This window comes from Jaculus jaculus, chromosome 11 (assembly GCF_020740685.1).
Source record: "Jaculus jaculus isolate mJacJac1 chromosome 11, mJacJac1.mat.Y.cur, whole genome shotgun sequence".
NCBI classification, from domain to species: domain Eukaryota; kingdom Metazoa; phylum Chordata; class Mammalia; order Rodentia; family Dipodidae; genus Jaculus; species Jaculus jaculus.
This window is the reverse complement of record NC_059112.1, coordinates 113,295,888-113,315,207: the sequence shown is the minus strand read 5'-3', so window position 1 is coordinate 113,315,207 and position 19,320 is coordinate 113,295,888. Positions and strand designations below refer to the sequence as shown.

At 38.8% G+C, this 19,320-nt stretch overlaps 1 protein-coding gene across 2 annotated transcripts; it reads right to left on the bottom strand.

Annotated features, from left to right (window-relative positions):
- Positions 1-262: 262 nt before the first annotated feature.
- LOC101604520 (vomeronasal type-2 receptor 1-like) lies at positions 263-18,835 on the bottom strand. 2 transcript variants are annotated; one of them, XM_004652100.2, is made up of 6 exons: positions 18,600-18,835; positions 12,534-12,825; positions 10,211-11,083; positions 6,695-6,925; positions 3,871-3,994; positions 263-1,245 (listed from the first exon to the last, which is right to left on the bottom strand). In XM_004652100.2, the coding sequence occupies exons 1-6, from the start codon at positions 18,833-18,835 to the stop codon at positions 263-265; spliced, it is 2,739 nt and encodes a 912-aa protein (XP_004652157.2). The 2 variants fall into 2 exon arrangements, with proteins under 2 accessions (XP_004652157.2, XP_044986201.1); XM_045130266.1 differs by having other exon boundaries at positions 12,534-12,840; positions 18,609-18,703.
- Between the last annotated feature and the right edge of the window lie 485 nt (positions 18,836-19,320).

Genomic DNA, 19,320 nt, shown 5'->3' with positions numbered 1-19,320 from the left:
TTTAGAATCTAGATCAGATATTTCTGGCATTTTAGATAAATTGTGTCTATCATATTCTCTACTCTAAAATCCTAATTCAATGTTTGGATGGAAGGGTTTTTATTTCAATAGCAAGTGATATTCCAGTCTAAGGCTACCCTGCCATAGGCCAGATCTTTAACACTGACCCAAAGCATCAGGGAGCTGCTTCAGGAGCAACCAAAATTGGGGTGTGGAGTCCAATCACCATTACAGCTCTGAAGGACACTTGTAAAATATAGCTCTAGTCATCCAGGACAGTGGACACAGTGGTGTTGTTAAGCTCACTGCTCACAGAAGCTGAAGTCAGCTGAATGCTCCTGTCAACAGTGGGGACTCTTCCACCAACAGTTTCTTCAGTGTTCCTCTTTGGCCTCAGCAAAATAATGAAGCACTTGGGAGCAAATACACAGCCTAACAAACCATAGCTGGATGCCAAAATGGCAAATATTTCCACAGCCACTTTGAATTTGCCTTTGGTGCTGAGGTAAGCAGGGACAAATGAGATCCAGACGATGAAAAAGACCAGCATCCCAAAAGTGATGCATTTTCCTTCATAATAATTATCTGGCAACTGGCGAGCCACAAAGGTTGTAAGAAAGCACAGTAAGGCCAGGAAAACATCAACCCCAAATATGATGCACAAGAACTCTACAGAACCCTCATTGCACTCAAAAATAATCTTTATGTTTTGAGATTCCATGTTCTTGTATACCCATGGTGGCTCCAACACCAAGTAAGCCACACATATGCCAACCTGAGCCAGAACAGAGATTAGCACAATGACTTTTCGGAAAAGGGGGTGCATGGATGTAAATCTGGTTTTGGATACAGAAATCCTGTAGGCAAAAAACAGTGAAATTGTCTTTCCAAGAATGGAAGACAGGCAAAGAGTGAATCCCAGTGCCAGAGTGACCTGGCGGGCCATGCAGGACCAGTTGTACGGTTTGCCAATGAACAGCATAGATGACAGCATTGTGATGACAAGAGACATCTGGATGAGAAAGCTCAGCACCCTGTCATTGGCATTCACCAGTGGAGTGTGCCTATAGATCACATACACTACTGAGATTGCCAATACCACAAGGTCCCCAAAGATGGAGAGGATAACAAGGGTGAACCCCAGGGCCTCATCATAAGCAAGGAATTCCACCTCCTTCAGCACACACTTGCTCTTTTGTGCATTAGACCAGTAGTCTTCTCCACACTTATCACATTCTCTTTGACCTATTGAAAAACAACAGAGAATTGACTACAAGGAAATCCAATTGCTTCCTTTAACTAAGAAGAGCATCAGAGCAATTGAAGCTCTACATCAAGGATCCCACTGGAAATCCCTTATACATAATCTATATAATATCTCAAAAGTACCCTAGCAACAAATGATTGGACTTCTATGTGAGTTGTAATAAAACTCAGTAACAGAGGCCAGTAAGCTAGAAAGGGGATATAAAGGGAATGGAAAGGAAGGGAGGGAGCCTTAATAGGATATTGTATATATGTAAGTAGAAGAACAGATTAATTGGAGTGGAAAGGCCTAAGTGAGGTCAGGGAAAAGATTGAGTAAAGGAAAGGTGGGGGAAGGACTAATCAAAATGTAAGAGAGTATGAATAAGTCATATGGAAACCTGCTTGTTTGGGCAATAGAATGCCCAGAAGCCATAGATTGTTAGTAGAAAATTTTCAGTGCCAGGGATGGGATACCTTCCAGAGAGTTGTTGGCCAGGAAGGTCACTGCTACCACCAAAACATTACAGGCCATTGTCAAGGCTCTTGGTTTCCCACCAGGAATAGATGGTAAAACCTTATTGCTGAAGACTCCACATGCTTGGGCTACAAGGTCACTGAGAAATCCTGCTGGAGCTGAGCTGAAAACCTCCTCCATGTATACCAGCTGACAGAAAGCTGGAAAAGGCTACACTGCATGCAGCTGAGTGGGAGAGAAAGAAATCACCAGTGGAGATAATAGTGGACACTGAAAGCCTTAAATTTGGCCAGCCAGGCCAAATCAGCCAATGGGTGCAATAGTGGTATATCTGTTATGGGGGAAACCAATTACACTGTAATTGGACTGGAGGCCTGCTCCATTGGAGAGAATACATCCCTGATGCTAAAAACATACAACAGGGGTAGCCATGAGCCCTAGGGGTACAACGTCTGCTGCTGTCTGGCTAAATGCATATACTATGTTCACCAAACTTCCCAGTATGCACTTCTCTTAATGTCCATACCCATATATTAATGCTACTCTCACTTTTGGTTTGAGAACCTTATCAGATAGCAGTGATGTTGGGATGACTCAGAAGGCCCCATGGTGCTGAAAAGTGACAGGAATGCTTATCACTGAAATATCTCTGTCACCTCTTCCAAAGCTCAGGATCCATTGCAGAAGAGGTAACAGAGAGAATGTAAGAGCCAAAGGAAGAAGGAAGAACAACGTGTTCCTCCAGACACAAAATGGCCTGGATATCCATGACCTCGCAGTGCCTGACACTACCTACACAAGACCCTCATAATAGGAGGAAAAAATAGGATGACATCAAAATAAAAGAGAGACTGATTGAGAGGGGTAAGGGGTATGATGGTGAGTGGGATTTCAAAGGGGAAAGTTGGGGAAGGAGAGAATTACCATGGGTTATTGTCTACAATTATGGAAGTTGTCAATAAAAAAAAAAATTAAAAAGTAGTTGTCTGAGCTGGTAGTGGTGGCACACACCTTTAATCCCAGCAGTCGGGAGGCAGAAGTAGGAGCATTGCCGCAAGTTCGAGGCCACCCTGAGACTTCATGGTGAATTTCAGATCAGCCTGGGCTAGAGTGAGACCCTACCTCAAACAAAAAAAAAATAGTTGTGGAGGCTGATGATATGGGTTAGCAATTAAGGCACTTGCCTACAAAGCCAAAGGACCCAAGTTCAAATCCCCAGTACCTACATAAGCCAGATGCACAATGTGGTGCATGCATTTGGAGTTTGCAGCTGCTGGAGGCCCTGCTGCACCCATTCTCTCTCTCTCTCTCTCTCTCATCAATAAATAAAAAATATTTTTTAAAAGTAGTTGTGATAAAATGGTGTTACAACAGATTGAGAACAATTTTCATTAGTAAGAATTTATTCTTCTCAGTTTCATCTATTGATCTTTTCAAAAGATATGCATCTTTCTTCTCCAACTATCTATTGAGGAATGTGTGTCTTTATAAACCCCAGAATACTCCACAAATGAGAAAAGTGTAACTACTGAAGTGAAAGAAAGAATAGTTTAAGCCCCAGCCATTTTCAGTATTCCACTCAACATCCCCTCATAGAAGAGAGGATACCGATTTGAGAAGTAAGCAGAGAAGAACTGGCAATAAGAAGGGAAATAAAAGCCGGGCGTGGTGGCGCACGTCTTTAATCCCAGCACTCGGGAGGCAGAGGTAGGAGGATCGCCGTGAGTTCGAGGCCACCCTGAGACTACATAGTGAATTCCAGGTCAGCTTGAGCCAGAGTGAGACCCTACCTCGAAAAACCAAAAAAAAAAAAAAAAAAAAAAAAAAGGGAAATAAAGCAATAGACATGTTCTCCAAGGCTGAGAAAAGTTTGGGTGTCTATTTGGATGGAGACTTTAAGGGAAAACTTGGTATTTTCCTCATTAACTTCATGATTGTAGACCTTTTCCAAATGTAGCAGCTTTAGGAGTAAAAAAAAAAAAAAAAAAAAGTTTTGTAATTCATACTGAACAGAACATTCAAATAGTGATAGCAATGAATTTTGTTAAGTGTTATTTATTCTTGTTATAAAGATTTCAAAAACCCCTTGCCAACACATGTTCAGTCTAATTGCATTTTAATAGCAATGAGAAAATGACCATCCCTACCTGGTTTCTCTGACACATGTCCATCAGCACATGGGATACAATCAAAGCAGCATATTGGTTCCCCATGTCGAATCCCCTTTCGAGTTCCAGGAGGACACACATCAGTACACACTGAATGGGGGCGCTAGCAAAGACAAACATTGTGGATATAACAATGCCTAATTAATGTCTCTTCCACTTGTGAAGCTGAGAAAGTTCCTGATTGTATTTCTGTGGAGACTTTCCAATCTAAAAGGAGATAAACCTAGTATAATTGAGCAAAGATATAATATATAAAGAAGACATAACAATATGGAAAGTCTAGAGAGACATTGGGGATCCAGACTTAGCCATGATGCCTTAGGGATTTGGAATAGTGTGACAAGTCTGCTCCTATTTGGGTTGTACCTGTGACCCCAATAATCATCTTGAGAAACTGAAAAGCATTTCTTCTCACTAAGGGTATCCTAATATAGTATTAAAGTCAAACATGTGGTCAGTAGGAAAAACTAGAAAAATTAAAGATGCATCCTATGAGAAAAAAAAAAATAGGAAGGCATAAAGAAAATATAGTCCCTATAGTCCAGGAATTTTTTTGCTAAATAAGTTAAAATTTTAGTAATAAATATGCATAAGTGTACTTTAAAATCCAGGACACATGTAATATTTCTACATCAATTCTGATCTTAATCTGGGAGTTCTTATTTAAAGATCAATCTAAATACATTTTCTGAAACAAGTGTTGTATATGCTTATAATTCCAGGACCTGAGAAGCTGAGGCAGGAGGATTGTGAGTATGAAGCCTGTTTGGGCTACACAGTGATCTCCTGTCTCAGAAAAAGAAAAATAAGGTAAACTTAAAAAACTTTACATCATTTAAGACATAAAACATGTGTTGCTGGTACTGTTAGTATGTACTTATTAAATTTGTATTGAATTACATTTGAATCAATTTCATTATACAACTATAACTCCAATTTTAATAGGGAGGATGTGAAAATAAAATTACTGTGTGAAACTGCAGCATTTTTAAAATACAAATACACTACTATATTTTACTATTTTTCTAAGTTTAGTAGAACAAGGATTCTGTAAACCTTGTGTAGGCATTTTCCTTTTTGTGTAGGAAACTGTAGGAAACAGGGCATGGTGGTATATGCCTTTAATCCCAGGACTCGGGAGGCAGAGGTAGGAGGATCACTATGAGTTGGAGGCCACCCTAAGACTACAGAGTGCATTCCAGGTCAGCCTGGGCTAAAGTGAGACCTTACATGGGGGAAAAAAAAATGTAGGAATTAAAACAAGACCATATTGACACAAAAACTGACACATAGGCTGGACATGGTTGGCACATACCTTTAATCCCAGCACTTGGGAGGCAGAGATAGGAGGATCGCCATGAGTTCAAGGCCACCTTGAGACTACATAGTGAGTTCCAGGTCAGCCTTGGCTAGAGTGAGACCTTACCTTGGAAAAAAAAAAAAAAAGCAAAACTGACATATAAGTCAATAGAAAGCCTAGAAATAAAACTATGCATCTACAACCAAATGGTTTTCAACAAAGGTGCTTAATACCATTTAATGAAGAAAGGACAGTCTTCTGTAAATGTGCTGAGAAAATTAGATATCCACATATAGAATAAGGAAAATAGACTATTATATCTCATAATCAAATAATCAAATTGTATGCTAAAAATGGTTGACATCACTAAGATGCAAATCAAATATAAATCAAAGGGCTGGAGAGATGGTTTAGTGGTTAAGGTGCTTGCCTATGAAGCCAAAAGACCCAGGTTTGATTCCCCAGTACCCACATAAAGGCACACACCTTTAATCCCAGGACTCGGGAGGCAGAGGTAGGAGGATCGCCATAAGTTTGAGGCCACCCTGAGACTACATAGTGAATTCCAGGTTGGCCTCATCCCACGTAAGCCAGATGCACAAGGAGGTACATGTGTCTGGGGTTAATTTGCAGTGGCTAGAGGCCCTAGAGTGCCCATTGACTCTCTTTCTGTCTCTATTCTCTCTACATCTCTCTCTACTTGCAAATAAATAAACTTTAAAAGATATAAATCAGTGCTGGGTGTGGTGGCGCACGCCTTTAATCCCAGCACTTGGGAGGCAGAGGTAGGAGGATCACCTAGAGTTCGAGGCCACCCTGAGACTACAGAGTGGATTTCAGGTCAGCCTGAGCCAGAGTGAGACCCTACCTTGAACCCCCCCCACCAAAAAAAGATATGAATTAAATGCAAACCAGTGAGAATGACTCATATATATATGGTGCTGGTAAAAAATGTGGAAAAATGGTGCCACTACACACAGCTGGAGAGAATGTGCATCAGTTAAAGGATTATGGAAAACAGTATGATTGCCCTCTTCCCTCCAACAAAAAAAATTATTACATAATCCAACAATCCAAATATTGGATATACTAAGAATATTAGATCAGTATGTTAAAGAGATATATTTCTATTAAAGTTCTTTCTCTTGGGCTGGAGAGATGGCTTAGAGGTTAAGGTGCCTGCCTGCCTGCAAAGCCTAAGGATCCAGGTTTAATTCCCCTGTACCCACATAAGCCAAATGGCATTTGCCTGGAATTTGCAAAGGATGGAGACCCTGGCATGCCCATTCTCTCTCTCTCCCTCTTTCTCTCTCACTTAAATAAACAAAAAATAAATAAAGTTCTTTCTGTTTTCGCTCTGTTCTCTCTCTCTCTACATACATATATATAGAAATAGGTATAGATATCTCTCTATATATAGCATATATACTATATATAAGAAGCTAGCATGTATAAACAAAATAATTTGGCATACAAACAAAATAATATATCAGAGCAACTAACCTTTGATGAATTAGTGTTCCAAAATATTGTAGAATTCTTTGGGAGAATGAGCTCAAACATAGAATGTTTGAATGTGTATTTTCCAACTGGCACAAAGGAAATCTTTCCATTATCATCTAGTTGCCAATTTAGGATATCATAATGTCCATTTATCACATCTCCAGCATCATTAAGCTCTATCTGGTGTCCATCATGGGCTGTAAACTTAAGTGTCTTTATATAGTACATTAGCTAGAAAGCAAAGCAGAAAAATGAAAAGGGAAAATCAATTTGCAAAACTTCAATTTTCTTGACAACAGAGTTGTATAAAGAAAATTATTTCAAGCTCATATAATTCATGGGATTTTATTGTTTCTTTTTCCTCTATGTTGTTGTTTTCTACTATGATAGCCTCTAGCCACATGGGGCAATTCAAATGCAAGAGGTCTTTGAACAGGTAGAAATGAGTTCTAAATGTTAAACCTCACAGTGAATTGTAAAGACTTAGTTCATAAATTCCTAGTAAGATGTTGGGTTAGAAGATATTCCTCTGCAAGCTGGTCAAGGAGTCATAATAACAAAAGAGAGAGAGAGAGATACTGAAGATGAAAGAAAGAAGGTAATAGTTTTAGAAATCCACAAAGGAAATGAAAGAATACCTGAAAAGTGCAGAGGAAAAAAGGGGGGCAAAGAAGTAAGTAAAGCTGTTGGGAGCTATGAACCAAACCTCGGCCATGTTGACAGAAACCACCATATAGCAAGTTAAGTTTCTATTTCCTCATCTAATGATGTATTACCAGAAATGAAGGAGCCGTTATGCCTGGGTGATAGCCTCCTCTGGTGCTGCTGGTAATTGATGAAGAAACAAAGAAATTGCATTTAGCCAGTAACCCTGTGATCTCTGGCCTGATTATGACTCCTTCCCCCTACAATCCTATAAAAACCTATGTGTAAAAATAAACTTCGAGACCTTGACAAAATACTTAGCTTGGTCTCCTTCTTGTGTCTGTTTGCCTCCCCCCCATTCAGGTTAGCTTCTCCTCGAGTCCTTGTTTGACTCCCCGCTGGCTGGGACATAAAGCAAGGCCTTAATCTCAGCACTCAGGAAGCTGAGGTAGGTGAATCACTATGAGTTCAAGGCCAGCCTAGGCTAGAGTGAAACCCTGCCTCAAAAAATTCCCTCTCTCTAACTCTCTAATAAATAAAAAAAATTAAATATATTTTTTAAAAAGATTATAACCAATTCTGGGGCTGGAGAGATGGCTTAGTGGTTAAGGCATTTGCCTGTGAAGCCTAGGGACCCAGGCTCAATTCTCCAAGTCCCATGTAAGCCAGATGCACATGGTAGCATATGTGTCTGGAGTTCATTTACAGTGGCTAGAGGCCCTGGCACGCTCATTCTCGCTCACTCTTTATCTCTCTCTTCCTCTATCTCCAATAAATAAAAATTAAAATGATAAATCCTGGTGAGGGTATGGGGAAAGAAGAACCCACTGTTGGTGGGGGTGAAAACTTGTATATCCACTATGGAAATCAGTATGGAGGCTCATCAAGAATCTGAAAATAGACCTACCATTTAATCTAGCTATACTACTCCTGGGTATATACCCTAGAGACTTTGCCTACTCATTCATGTTTATTGCTGCTTTGTTCACAATAGCTAGGAAATGGAATCATCTAAGATACTCATCTTGATGAATGGATAATGAAGATGTAGTATATTTACAACAGTAGAATTCTACTCAGCAGTGAGGAAAATAAAATAATGAAATTTGCAGGAGAATCTATGGACTTGGAAAAATCATACTAGCAAGGCTACACAGACTCAGAAAGACAAATGCCACAAGTTCTTACTCAGATTTGGTTCCTAACATGGAATAGCTTGATTTGTTTATAAATTGTAGTAAGCATCAGTAGTATTGGCAAGGAAGCAAGAAAGGCTTGGGGAGAGGGGAGGCAGGGGCAGAGAAGAAGAGGGGATAACTAACAGTCAAGGGGGGAAAAGAATATATAGGAGGTAGATGGGTCTTGCCAGGGGAGATGGGTAAGGGAAGATAGGAGTGAACAATATACAAAACTAATGATAGCATAAATCAATACCATAGAAACCTTCCTTCTGGTTAACTAATTAAAAGGTATGACTCTTTCTAAAAATATTTTATTTATTTATTTATTTATTAGATAGAGAGGGAGAATGGGCACATCAGGGCCTCTAGCTACTGCAACCAAAGCCAGATGGCTTATGTGGGACCTTTGGCTTTGTAGGCAAGCACTTTAATCATTAAGCAATATCTCCAGCCCAAGGTATGGCTCTTAATAGGAGAAGGGGGAATAGTTTGGGCAGAACCCTGTAGGGGTTAGGAAAGCTTTACCCCAAAATCATAGGCTCTTGCTGATAAATCTCAGTGCCAGAACTGGGTTAGCCCCCACAGTGAGCTATTGGTCAAGGAGACACATAAAGCCCCCAAACACACAAGCCATTGTCAAAGCACTTGGTTACTCACCAGATAACTGTAAGACCTCATTGCTTAGTGTGGCTAACTGGATGTTAGGAGAAATGTACACAATTTCTGTGAATTATCTTTAAATAGAGATACACATTTATCTTTGGCTTTTCTTTTCTTTTTTATAATACTATTTATTTATTTATCAGAGTAGAGAGAGATAATGGATGCACCTGGGCCTCTAACCACTGCACACAAACTCCACATGCATGCACTACCTTGTGCATCTGGCTTATGTGTATACTGGAGAATTGAAGCTGGGTCCTTAGGCTTCTCAGCCAAGCACCTTAACCACTAGGCAAACTCTCCAGCCCTGCCTTTTCTTTTTTCTGTTGCTTAAAATGTGAATATGGACTGATGTGGTGGCACACACCTTTAATCTCAGCACTCAGGAGGCAAAGATAGAAGTCGACCACCCCGAGACTACAGAATGACTACCAGGTCAGCCTGGCCTAGAGCATGACTCTACCTCAAAAAAAAAAAAAAAAAAAAAAAAAAAAAACCCGGGTGTAGTGGCGCATGCCTTTAATCCCAGCACTCAGGAGGCAGAGTTAGGAGGATGGCCATGACTTCGAGGCTACCCTGAGATTACATAGTGAATTACAAGTCAGCCTGGACTAGTGTGAGACATTACCTTTAAAAAGCCAGAAAAAAAAAAAGTGAATATGTTTGAAGCCCTTATAGCCATCTTTGATTACAAAGTCAAGTCCCATATTGTAGATAGTGGTCAAAATATAAGAAATATGAGTCCATAAGTCACTATTTCAGTCCCAGAATGCTCACTTTTAAATTTGATTTGTGTAAAAAAAGAAAAATTATGTTGTTAGGGATGGTCTATCATTCATAGTGAACCTAATAATAATTCTGTCAACAAAAAAGGAGTTCAGATGCACATTCAGGCCACACAAGCAAATTACGACTTTTAAGTGGCCATGTAATGAAATTATGCCCATAATGTATAATGGCAAATCAACAGTTTCAATAGCATGAATACTTATAATCATCTCCCGTACCATGAGGAAAAATAGCTTACCTGTGAAGGATCAAAGTCAGGTATATACACACAATGCTTGTTTGGAAAGAATGGTCCCTTCCCTTCTTCACATCTACTTAGATGGTCCAGAGCATAAGCCATAGCATAAACAGCTTTTTTCACACTGTTCGTGATTCTCAGCTGAGACACATCCAGATAGGTATTTTCAAGATCTTCCAACTTCTCCTCTCCAGTACAGAGCTTATCAGACATGGAATTCAGCCTGTCTTCTTTACCAGTCATATTTATTCTATGGTCAATGTTGTATGGAACACTACTATTGGGCCAGGTGCAGTTAAAAGCAGTTTGCCAGAACTCAATGGTCAAGACATCGTTTGGATCCTTGCTAGGATGGATATTGTAAAGAAATTCCTTTAATCCTGGTATATCAGCTCTTGGTATGGCAAATCCAATACTTCCACCAAAATATGGGAAATACTCAGGCCTTGCAATGAGGGCTGAGGTAATCCATGCTTCGCTTGCTATCCATGTTCTGCCAGTTATGTTGTGGTGAACCATTTCCAGCACAAAAGGACTGAGGTCAAGATCAGAGGCATACAACACGATGACTTTGGCAGTGGAGCTCCTTATGGCATTAACAGCCTTTTGCATCTTCTCATTAGAGTAGACTTTGGGAATGGTTTCAGAGAACGCGATGCAGAGGTTGGCACTCTCCATTTTTTCCTTGAAAGCTTTTACTCCATATTTTCCATAATCGTCATCAGCTGCAATAGCACCTACCCAGACCCAACCAAAGTGCTTGATAAGATTTACCATAGCCTCAGACTGGATTTTATCACTGGCTACTGTGCGAACATAAGTTGGGAACTGGAATTTGTCACTAAGAAGTGAGCAAGATGAAGTATAGCCCACCTATAATTGAAAATATTAACAGTTACTAGAATGCAAGAGTCAGACCTTAAATGACACAGTTTTAGCATATATTGGTTGAGATAGCAAAAACTGAGCAGTTCTTCCTTTATTCTCACATCCTTCTGTAGACAAGAATTTTTTACTCTTCTTTCTACTCAGTGTGTGGGACTGTCAGAGAGAACTTTGACCTATCCTATCAATAATTTTCCTATCCCACACCAAGACAGTTAGGGTGGCCAATTATTATCATGATGAACTCAACCGCACTACTTTTCACTTGGGGGTCATTTGCCTTCCATTCATGCTTCCTGCAGACAGAGTGATTTTCCAAGCTCTCTGGCAACTCTGGAATCCCATGCATGAAGATCATAGAATTAGTGCATTCTCCATTGATTTAGTAGTCCCAGTTCTCTTGCTTATGCCTCCCCCCACAAACATGCATGTTTACTTTCATTCTTTTTTTTTGTTTGTTTGTTTTTGTTTTTCAAGGTTGGGTCTCACTCTAGCCCAGACTGACCTGGAACACACTATGTAGTCTCAGGGTGGCCTTGAACTCACAACGATCCTCCTACCTCTGCCTCCCAAGTGCTGGGATTAAAAGCATGTGCCACCACGCCCAGCTTTACTTTCATTCTTTTCTCTTTTCTCTTTCCCTCTTCCAGGACTTCTGAATATGAAGATTCAAAGACTTAGCTTGTGAAAGGTGGAGGAAAATGACATTCCACTGCACCAGTGTGAAGGAGACAGACATTGAGGATGCTCAACACATACCAAAACAGAAACCCAGAAGCTCTTGAGAGCTCAACACTGAAGCAGACTTAAAATGCAGCCACCACAGCTCAGGGAATTTTGTGGAAGAGGAGGCAAAAAGATTATAAGAGTCATGGTTGGGAGGACATAACCAGAGGCATTGTACTCCCCCACAATGATGACTGCTGCTTTCATAACTTATAAACCAATGGGGAATAACAGCAATCCCACTGAGGAGGACCTTCAGCAGAATGTGGGCAGGGAGGAGGGAAATGATGGTACCTACCAACACATGATGTGTCCATACAAAGTATATACTTAATAATAATGAATGAATGAATGAATGAATAAAAGAAAGTGCCATTCCAATCTCAAGCCTAATCAGAGTTCTCTAATAGTCACTGGAAACTTATTTTTCATGCATACTTCTATGTACATAGATGTTTTTCTTATTTAATCTGTGATCCTTGTATGTATTTTCTCATCTTAAGAATGGATATCAGGTGATGATGTGATCCTATCTATTGATATATCACATTGCTATAGCTTATCCATCACACCACTGATAAGAGTTAACATATATCACCTTCTCCCTCATCCAATCATGTTAGTTACTAAAACATCTACATATGTAGCAATTTCCATACAACCCACTTGTATTTCTTTAAAGATTAGTACCCAGCACAATATTCTGAGATACCTGAGGTATGAAATACAACCCTAGAATTCTCGAAGCAGCAACTGTTAAGGATGATCCTCCTGATCCAATAATTCCTGCCAGATATTTTCCAGTGCTGTTTCTGAAATTAGGCCTGTTTTCTTCCTGCCCTGTAAGGAATACCAAGGCTGACTCCATTGCTTTGGAGATGGTGAAGCAGGTGTCAAAGATCTGATAGCCCAGAGTGTGGTTGGGCAAAATATCCTTCCTTTCATTAATCTCCTTGAGTGTGTGGATCATGGTTTTCATCCAGCGGAAACCGCGAAAGTTAAACCTGCAAAGGAAACAGCTCTGTAAAGCATTGGTCATTGTGAAGGTGTTTGGGGAGAAAAGGGGGGAATTTTTGGTTGGAGTGAGTGGTGACAGCATTTTGCCAAAACATTAGCAGATGCCTCAATCTTCTGATCATGTTGATTTTTCATAATACCATAAAATCTTTAAAGATTCAAATATGAGTCATTATCATTGTCAATTGGTTATCTTGGGAAACAACATTTTGGGTATGTTCTTGCTCTAAAGATCTTTCATAAGCATAATTTTCTTCACTTTCTGATTATCTCTTTTCACAATATTCTTATAGTCACAGTTCTCTCTACCAAAACAGGAACCAAACAGCCCTTTAAAACATGTTCATGGGTACCATATAATTTTTCTTTCTCTCCATCTTACTTTAACATATTTTCTCCTGAATGTTAATTATAATTACAAAAATAACCTCAATATGTTAGCATAGTTATGGTAGGAGTAAATAAAAATATATATTCTATGACTCTAAGTGCATAATTTTCCTTCTGCGATTTTTTTGTTTGTTTGTTTGTTTGTTGTTCAAGGTATGGTTTTGCCCTAGCTCAGGCTGACCTGGAATTCACTATGTAGTCTCAGGGTGGCCTCAAACTCATAGTGATCTGCCTACCTCTGCCTCCCAAGTGCTAGGACCAAAGGCATGTGCCAACCATACCCAGCTGTAAATTTATTTTTTTTAAATATTTTAGTTATTTATTTGAGAGAGAGAAAAAAAAGAGGCAGAGAGAGAGAGATTGGGTACAAAAGGGCCTCTAGCCTCTGCAAATGAATTCCAGACACATGTAACATCTTGTACTGGGATATTGAACCTTGGTCCTAAGGTTTCACAGGCAAGCACTGTACCCACTAAGCAATCTCTCCAGCCCATGCAATTTTTATAAAGATTTTATTACTAAAAAAAAAAAAAAAAAAGATTTTATTTTTATTTATTTATTTATTTATTAGAGAGGAAGAGAAAGAGAGAATGGGCATAGCAAGGCCTCTAGGCACTGCAAACAAATTCCAGATGCATGTGCCACCATGTGCAACTGGCTTATGAGGGACCTGGAGAATCAAACCTGGGCCCATAGGTTTCACAGGCATGCACCTTAACAACTAAGTCATCTCCCTAGCCCCCATGCAATTTTATTTTTAATGTAGAGAGATATTTAATTGAATTATCTCCTTACTGTTCTCACATATAAGCATATACATGATGTCTCCTTTTCATTCTCCAGTCCTTCAAAAGGGAACTACTCTGGCACTGAAATAACACATTTGTTTCATCTTTTCCTACATTAAACAAAGAATTCTTCTTTTCTTTCTTCTGAGTTTTAACCACATTTTAACCTATTTAAAACAAGTACCCTAACATGAATTTTTCTCTTAATATCCTCTGCAGATAAAAGATTTAACTCTATGTCTTCTTTTGAGCAGCTACTTTTGAATTAAATGCCCAGTAACAAACACTCTTGTTGGCAGGTGGGAATTTTCTTCCATATCACTTTATTTGGGTTTTTGGTTTGCTTTTGATTTTCATATAGTATGTATGTCTATCACTAGTTCTCTAGTGTTAAACATAATAAGTGCATAAGTGAGAAAAACAGACACAGAACTTTCTAAGCAACTGGAACTGCAGCAGTGGCTCAGCAGTTAAGGTGTTGGCTGCAGATATTAACAATCAGAGTTCAATTCCCCAGTACCCATGAATAGCCAAGTGCTCAAAGTAGCACATGCATCTGGAGTCTATTTGCAGTGGCTAGAAGCCCTGGTGTACCCACTCTCTCAGTTCGTCTTTCTTCTATCTCTCTCTGCTTGCAAATAAATAAAATTATTTTTAAAACTACATTAAGCAGGGTGTGGTGGCACATGCCTTTAATCCCAGCATTTGGGAAGCAGAGGTAGGAGGATTGCTTGGAGTTCAAGGCCACCTTGAGACTTTCAAGGCCACACTGAGACTACTTAATAAATTCTAGGTCAGCCTGGGCTAGAGTAAGACCCTACCTCAAAAAAAAAAAAAAAAAAAAAAAAGACTGGCAAGATGGCTTAGCAGTTAAGGCACACACCTATGAAGCCTAAGGACCCCGGTTCGATTCTCCAGGTCCTACGTTAGTCAGATGCACAAGGGGACACATGAGTCTGGAGTTTGTTGGCAGTGGCTGGAGGCCCTGGTATGTCCACTTTCTGTCTCTCTCTCTTTCTCTGCCTCTCCCTCTCTCTGTCTCAAATAAGTAAATAAAGATAAATCTTAAAAAAAAAAAGAAAAAGAAGAAAAAACATTAAAAAATCAGCCAACCAATTACAGTCAAAATAAAAATAAAAATAAAAATAGTAATCAATACAAGGGACACCCAGCCCTGGAGGACCCAACAACTGAGGCTTGAAGGGTGACATCTTATCAGGGGAAGGGGCCTGCAGGCCATAAGAACAGAACAGTGAAGACAATAGGAATAACATTATCTTCAAGGAATAGAAAATCAATATGCTTGGAGAGAGAGTGGAATGGGCTCACACAATGAAAGAGAAAATTGGAGAACCAGAAGATGCCAGTATATGAAGGGCTTTATCATTCTAACTTACTTAATTTCTAAATTTACATATCATTACATGTCTTTGAAATAAATACACAATATACTCTTTTAAGTAATATAACAATTTATTTCAAGAGCTAGAAAAACATTCACTTGCTTTGAACAAGTAATTGCACCCCTGAGAAGTTAGCTAAAATAATAATAATAATAATAATTCTTCCCAAAGGAAGAAGCTCTCTGTCTGAAAGTGAACTAGAGAATTATTTATAATATTTAAAAAGTGGAAGAAGGGCTGGAGAGATGGCTTAGCGGTTAAGCACTTGCCTGTGAAGCCTAAGGACCCCGGTTCGAGGCTCGGTTCCCCAGGTCCCACATTAGCCAGATGCACAAGGGGGCGCACGCATCTGGAGTTCGTTTGCAGTGGCTGGAAGCCCTGGCGCGCCCATTCTCTCTCTCTCTCTCCCTCTATCTGTCTTTCTCTCTGTGTCTGTCGCTCTCAAATAAATAAATAAATAATTTTTTTAAAAAAGTGGAAGAAACATGTATGTCCAGTGATAATATACTTAGTGTATGGAAATACTTTCATCATTAAAAATTATAATTAAAGAAATTATAAAGCAGTGTGAATATAAACTAAAATAGGCAGTATGCAAACTTGTTTCTATAATTTAAAATACACAAGTGTATGAGCATTTGGCTAAGGATTAACAGGAAAATTTTTAATGTACTCAGGATAATTACCAAAAGGATGGGACTTAGGATGATTTTTTTCCTTTTATTCATTGATTTTATTATGATTTTCATATCATTATTATATACATCACATACACTATATAGCATTTTATTCTCAAAAAGTGCTCATCTTTGTGTATTTTAACCAAGACAAAAATTAAAATACTTCTTTCTTTATTCCATTATATTGTCTTTATCTCCTTTAAGTAACATTTTCAAAACAATACAAAGCCTTTCTCTGTAACATACTTGACAAATAGCCAGGTAAAGATAGTAAGCTATCTTGTTAAAATTATTGATTTCAGAATGAAAATTCTCTAAACACAAACTTGTATTTCTGAATCAGTTACAAGTTAATGATGCTAAAATGAAATTATTATTTGATTAGACGAATATTGGCTCTAAGCACTACATTGAATAGGCCTCCCATGAGGACTCTCCCACTAGAAGGAAAAGTTGTATTAAACAAAGAAGTAGCAAGAGATTTGGAGAACACTGAGTTTGGGTAGGTAGGAGGAATTGTTAACTCTTAACAGTAAAAAAAAATAATAATAATAATACTAATAATAATAACATAGATCTAATTTCAAAGAAATGTATTTGTAGCTGGGCATGGTGGCACACTCCTTTAATCCCAGCATTCAGGAGGTAGAGGTAGGAGAATTGCCATGAGTTCAAGGCTACCCTGAGACATAATGAGTTCCAGGTCAGCCTGGGCTAGAATGAAACCCTACCTCGAGAAAAAAAATTATTTTTAAAAATTATGAAGTCAAAAAGTAACCACTCAAGTTTTAATTGCAATGAATAGAAAAATCTCAAAATAACTCTAATGGGGAAATTATTTTTAAAAGGATATGTTTACTTCTCACTACTGTTTCAATCATAGTGTCTTGCCAAATTATTTGGAAGGATAGGGGTAGAATTCATATGCAATAATCTGTATATTGGCTTTTGCATCTAACCTTGCTAGGAAAGAGACCTCCAGACACTCCAGTGGAAAATGGAAAACAAATCAATAATTCCATTTATAAAATGGTAATGTATTGTATTATGACAAACTCTTAAGTTTTCATTTTAGGTTACTGAGGATTGAAAAAGTGAAAACTCCTGTTGTAAATAATGACCCAAATCTTTAATAATGGAGTTGTAAGCAAAAGCCTATTTCTTCTCACACCCTCCCTTTGCTTCACTGTAAGAATAGAAAAACAATTAGAAGCTTGAGGAAAAAGATAAGGAGGGACTTGCTGGGCATGGTGGCACACACCTTTAATCCCAGCACTTGGGAGGCAGAAGTAGGATGATCACAGTGAGTTCAAAGCCACCCTGAGACTACATAGTGAATTCCAGGTCAGCCTGGACTAGAGTGAGACCTTACCTCAAAAAAAAAACAAAAAAAAAAAAAAAAGGAGGGACTCATGGTAAGTCTTCCCATTTTCCAAAAACATTACAGATGAGTCCTCCTTCCTATGATATATCAAATACAGAACATGAAATGTGCCCAAAGGAAATGAGTTCTGATAAGCAAATATTTAACGATGTGATATTGCTAAAATGTTTATAGTGTGCATTTACAATTATAATGATCATAGATGGAAATGTTGGCTACATTATGTGAAATGTCCAACAGAAGACTGATCATACATGCATTTGGGAAAGAGCCAAGGAAGAATATACAAAAATGAAAAGAGATTTTGGAGGGGTGGCACTAGAGAAGTGGATAATTATTTTGTTTTCTTTTAATTTCTAGCATTTTTTTCATACATGTGAATGTGATCTGTGGAGTGTGTGTGTGTTATCTCCAGACATCTGTTTTATCACATCTTTGCTTTTCTTATAATAGAGTTGTAACAAATTTGAGTATCAGTCATGGATCTCACTTTCTAATATGACAATTTGGAGATGACAGCAGGAGAGACAGAGGCTTCCCAGCAGCTGAAAGAAAGAGTCTTGTCATGAACATTGGCTCAGAAATAAATCAGTGTTCCCATAGTGCAAACTTTCACTTGAGGAAAGTTTTAGTGGGTAACAATTGCCAATAAAGCTACAAGGCTACATAATCCTGAGTCAGTGCTTCTCAAGCATTTAGAGTACACATAAATCAACAGAAGATCTTGTCAAAGGGTAGGAAGGCTCTGCTTCAACAGGTCAAGGATGCAGCCCCTGATTCCACATGTCCAAGGAACTCTTAGATGATACTGGTCCTGGACCTACTGGCCCACAGAGTGTTCTCTGAAGAACAACATTCTATATTTACAAAACTCTCCCTTTTGCTATATTTAGGAGTAGAGAAAGACTCCTTGACACTGTTTGCCATTTCTAAGCAATTCCATAATACTCACTTTGGAGAAACTGAGGTCTGGAAACTTGAAGTTTGTATTCTGAGTCAGATAGTGACAGAGTAAGATAGCATCAAGGCTGCATCTGCAAACACAGACCCCATATCACCACTCCTCCTCTACCACCTATAATGGATGTGCAAAAAAAACACTAAACAGTGGCTTACCCTTCACACTTGGCTGATATTGGCTCCAAAATAGACTCATTTGTAGGGATGGTCCTGGAGTGTACAGGAAACAATCCTCCAATAACCATTGAATGGTTTTTGGCATCTACATATCCAGTCAAGTCAAACTTGCCCAACAGCCTGCATGTTGCATTCTTTGTATTGTTTTCAGCACTCAATTCAGTCCATAAAAATGCAAGAAATCCTAAAAACAAGCATCTCTTTCTGATGGCCATTTTAATAAGGTGAGTTTGAGGAAAGTGAGTAGTGTTGAAATTACACATGTTTTAATGAGACACCTTGAGGTCACGTTAGAGTTTATATGGTTTTGTCTCAGTGGACCAGGCTTGTCACTACTTGCTACATAATGTTCATGTCTCAATCAAGCACAGATTTCACAATCACTTGCAATTTATGGATCTGGACTAGGAGCTGAGAAATCCTTTGAGAAGAGTCTTCTGAGCATCCCTTTATGCTTTGCAATAATAGGTAAGGTTATAAGAGAGGGTTTTGAGTTTAAGAGCTATTAAATCTTATAGATGTCAGAACCACAGAGCTCTCTACCTATCCCTCAAGAATTTAAGAAGGCAGCATATATAAAATTAATAAAATATAACTACTCCTGGGAATTATCACTGTGCCAGTAAGACAGGTACAGAGTGGGTTAAAAGTTCAACCTTGAATCCTATTATCAGAGTCTCAGAGCTCCCTACCCACCCAC

Bases quoted from the DNA above. Each gene is read 5' to 3' on its own strand.
- LOC101604520 (XM_004652100.2), bottom strand. From the start codon at position 18,835: ATGGCCATCAGAAAGAGATGCTTGTTTTTAGGATTTCTTGCATTTTTA. The intron at 3,995-6,694 runs GTTAGTTGCTCT...TGTCTTTGCTAG, and splicing joins GGAACACTAATTCATCAAAG to CGCCCCCATTCAGTGTGTAC. The intron at 1,246-3,870 runs GTAGGGATGGTC...GTTTTTCAATAG, and splicing joins ACATGTGTCAGAGAAACCAG to GTCAAAGAGAATGTGATAAG.